The 4,187-nt window shown below is 42.4% G+C and overlaps 1 protein-coding gene across 1 annotated transcript; it reads right to left on the bottom strand.

The window, feature by feature from the left end:
• Positions 1–905: 905 nt before the first annotated feature.
• On the bottom strand, positions 906–2,031 carry LOC130374904 (atypical chemokine receptor 2). The gene has a single exon (XM_056581886.1). The coding sequence runs from the start codon at positions 2,029–2,031 to the stop codon at positions 1,135–1,137; it is 897 nt and encodes a 298-aa protein (XP_056437861.1). The 3' UTR covers positions 906–1,134.
• Positions 2,032–4,187: the final 2,156 nt, after the last annotated feature.

The raw sequence follows: 4,187 nt of genomic DNA, 5'->3' as shown, positions 1-4,187 counted from the left end.
CACACGTGGATCGTCTGCCATGAGTGGCATTTCGGTCGCCTGTGAGTTTGCAGGCACAGCTCAGGAGTGGGAGAGGGGAGCAGACTGCAATGGGTTTGAAGTCGTATTTTAAAGTAAAGCTTTAGCACACCACTTGATATAGTCCAATACATGCAGAGTAGCAGTCTTTTGCCCACAGTTTAAATCTATCCGATTAAATATAATCATGCAAGTGCCCGGTTGAAGATAAGGGTTTAATGTCCAATAGAATAGACATATCTAACATGAAAAGCTGTGTTAATAGATATAATTCTTTATATTAAGATAAAAGGGAAAGTTAAGTGTATATGTCTCTAAATATCTTTGTGTGAGCCATTAGCAGCAAATTGAAAAATAAACTCATAAGAGTATTCATAATAATACAGCAAGTAAACAACTCTGGATAGATTGTAATATAATTATTTACTTACGCTACTTAGTTAGCCCGAGCTAGTAAAATAGTTACTAAATAGTGCTTTTCTTAGGTCCCTTTTTTTAGAAACAAAGTTCTGTGTTGTTAGAGCCAGACAGAAAACGGTTCTGTGTGTCTTTATATCAAGATGCTGGCTGTTGTTTGGAGAAGAGCGGGCTGTGCAATGTGTTGGTGTTTTCTCACTGGATTTAATGAAAGCATCTTTGTGCTTAGGAATTGTCCATCCTAAACACAGAGGCATTCGATCAGTCGACAATATATCAAATATTTTCTCTTCTGACTTCAGGAATATAACATTTAAGATAGCATTATAACCTACAAAAAAACACTTTATTTATTTACAATGCTCATTAATAAATTACCGACAGGGTTAGGTGCATATATACTTACAAATAAAGATAAAATACAAGCAAAGATACAAATATGATCAATAAGTTATAATGCGTGTGGATAGCGTTTCACATGTAATTACCATTCACGTATATGACCCACATATTATGTTAGGGAAAAATTAGGACTTTAAGAGCTGATGATGTGCTGTTGGACTAGCTTCCCTGCAAACGATACTGTTAAGAATAACAACAACCCACTTCGGTTCAATATTAGTTCCCGCTCGACCGCAAGGTCCCCAACCGACTCCACGCACTTCACAACGCAGTCCTGAGACAAAAGACAAGAAGCTATTACCTCTTTATAAAATACCTGAGAGAAAACAGGTCGTACCCTATCCCGTACACGTACGGGCTAAGCGTTGTGTAGGACGTGGTGATGAAGAACTCTATGTCCCCCCAAAGTGGCACGTTGACGGGGCTGAAAGCCAGGTGAAACACCAGGTACATCGTCCAGTCGATCTGGAACACCCCCATGGCCGTCAGAATGCCCACGGTGCTCCGCTGAAGCCTGGGCCCTTTGCTCTTCTTGCCCGGGGGTCCGGAGGCACCTAGCGCCGGCGCCACGACCCTCTTCTGGCCCAGCAGGACCTTGATGATGAGGCTGCTGGAGACGGTGACGGCCAGCAGGGGCAGCAGGTTACACGACACCAGGAACAGGTACTTGTAAAAACGGTTTAGGGGCGGGCAGAAGTGCTCGTGGCATTGGAAGAAATCCGGGGAGCAGCTGGTCCCATTGTCGGCCTCCACGTGGGTGTCTATTCGGACAAAGTAAACGGGCAGGCCGAGCATGACGGATAAAAGCATGCAGAGTCCGCTCACGACCCACGCAGACTTTCGGCTGTCGAGGAATATGGGAGCGTTGCCCCTCTTCTCTGCATCTCTCAGCTTCTGGTAACGGAAGACGCAGATGAGGACCGTGAAGAGGATGCTGCTCACCTCCCCCAGAAGGTTTAAAAACTTCATGGTCCGACAGAGCAGGCTGTTCTGCATGTGGCCGATCAACACGATGACCTCGTAGAAGTCTACCACGACGAGCTCCTCCAGGTTAGACACCGCCAAGCCGAGGAGGAACACCTCGAACGACTTGATTCGGGAGATCTTGGTCTGAAATATGACGAAGACGAGAAACATGTTCCCCATAATCCCTATTAAAGACATGACAAACCTTATGGTGACAAGTGTAATCATTGTTTTGTATTCTACTTTTGCCATTTTTCACCTCACGCAAAGAAGAGAAAAAAAAATGTGTTTTTGTTGAAGTAGGGCTCTTTCTGAGAGCAGCAGCCACAGGTGATCGGCGATCACCTGCTTTCTGTTTGGAAACGCAAGCTCGAAATGAACAAGAACACTAGATCCTCTCTCTCCAGGTCTTCTCTGTCTCTCACCCCATCTCCCTCGCCCCCTCTTCTGCGCACCATTGACGTGAATCTCTTCTGTTGTCAAGTCATCAATAGTTGGGAGAAGTGGGGACTGACGAAAGGCAGGGCTCATTAAGAATAGGAAAAAAAAAAGCTAAGGATGCTGGAAAAGCTGAGGCCTGGGAGTTAAACATGTACCCTGGAGCTTTCCATGACTTCAGAGACGCACGGACTGGGTGAAGATAGGGGATACCTGTTCCACTGGTTTGAAGGCCTCTGAGCTCACTTAATTCAGTTCCTGCACAAGCTGTTTTCAACTGCCTCCACACACACACACACACACACACACACACACACACACACACACACACACACACACACACACACACAGAGTTGTCAGCGGTTAATTTTTTGTCCCACAGAAAGTAAGTAAAGCAGATCATAGTTAATTATTATTATGGTTTGTTATTATGAATTCAAATGTTACTCGTTAACGAGAGTAAACAAAGTATCTTGCAAAAAATAATTGTGGAAATTTGAACACGTTTGAGCTGTTTAAACATTTGTATTGCAGAAGAGCAGTATGGCTGAGCACCCCTCAAACTCAGTGAGCACAAATAGTCACGCTTTCCTGAGGCAACAATGTTTTCCAGTTCATTTTGATTGACTGTGTCTTTATCTCTATCGGTCTACTGTCTGTATATTTCGGTCTACTGTGTCTCTATTTCTATTTTTGACAACTATATCTGCTTCTATCTGTCTGCTGTATGACTATATCCATGTCCATCTGTCTGTCTACTGTATGTCTGTATCTTTCTATCTGTCTGTCTGGTGTATGTCGACCAATGTGGGTCTACTGTATGTCTATTGCTGTCTATCTTTCTAATGTAAGTTTATATCGATTTGTATATCTATATCAATGTCTTTCAATTATGTCTACATTTATGTCTATCTGTCTGTCTACTGCAGGTGTATGTCTACTTTATGTTTACATATATGTATATCTGTGTCTACTGTATGCCTATATCTACGCTGATCTGTGTGTCTATATATCTATGTCCTTCTACTGTATGTCCACATCTATGTCTGTCTGTCTATTGTAGGTGTATGTCTACCGTATGTCTTAATCCTGTATGTCTATAAGTCGGTCACTGTATGTGTACTTCTATGTCTATCTTTCTGTCTATTGTAGGTGTATGACTAGGGCTTTGTCGGTCTACTGTATGTCTACATCTATGTCTATCTGTCCGTCTACTGTAGGTGTATGTGTCTATATCTAAGTCTATTTGTTGGTCTACTGTATGTTCATGTGTCTATTTCTAAAGCAATAATTTAGAGGTCAGGTAACAAGGTCATCTTTCCTAATAACGACTGAATCACATCCAAAAATTATATGGATAAAAACCCAAACAAATTGGAGAAATTCTCCTCCAAACCCATGGTTCAAACGATAGCTCATTATCCGAATCTTGCACATTAAACCAAGCCTGCTGTAACAAAAGACTGTTGGATGAAAAAAAAAGCAGAATACATCACTACATCTATTTATGTTATTATAATTCCTGAGATTAGATATCAAAAGACTGTATAAACAGTGCATGTGAAAAAAAGATTATGGAGCTGCACTTGCGTTCAGTGTGTGTGTGCATATGGGTTTGTTGGATGGAAAAAACAATAAATACAGAGAGAGTAATATAGTCTTAAGGTAAACAAATGACCAGTTCATGTCCCATCTTGCCTGCTCGGCTCTTCCAGTCTGCAGATGGGAACACAGAGTCGATACCAGCCAACTTAATTCAGCATCCTGATTCAGCTTAATTGTGAATCCCTGTGTGTGTGTGTGTGTGTGTGTGTGTGTGTGTGTGTGTGTGTGTGTGTGTGTGTGTGTGTGTGTGTGTGTGTGTGTGTGTGTGTGTGTGTGCTTGTAGGTGACGTGTGTGTGTTTGTGTCTGTGCGTGCGTGCGTGTGTGTGTGTGTGTGTTTGCA

The sequence above is a fragment of the Gadus chalcogrammus genome, chromosome 21, assembly GCF_026213295.1.
Source record: "Gadus chalcogrammus isolate NIFS_2021 chromosome 21, NIFS_Gcha_1.0, whole genome shotgun sequence".
Classification (NCBI taxonomy): Eukaryota; Metazoa; Chordata; class Actinopteri; order Gadiformes; family Gadidae; genus Gadus; species Gadus chalcogrammus.
The sequence above is the reverse complement of the archived record's forward strand: the minus strand, read 5'-3'. Positions and strand labels throughout refer to the sequence as shown.

Bases quoted from the DNA above. Each gene is read 5' to 3' on its own strand.
- LOC130374904 (XM_056581886.1), bottom strand. From the start codon at position 2,031: ATGATTACACTTGTCACCATAAGGTTTGTCATGTCTTTAATAGGGATT.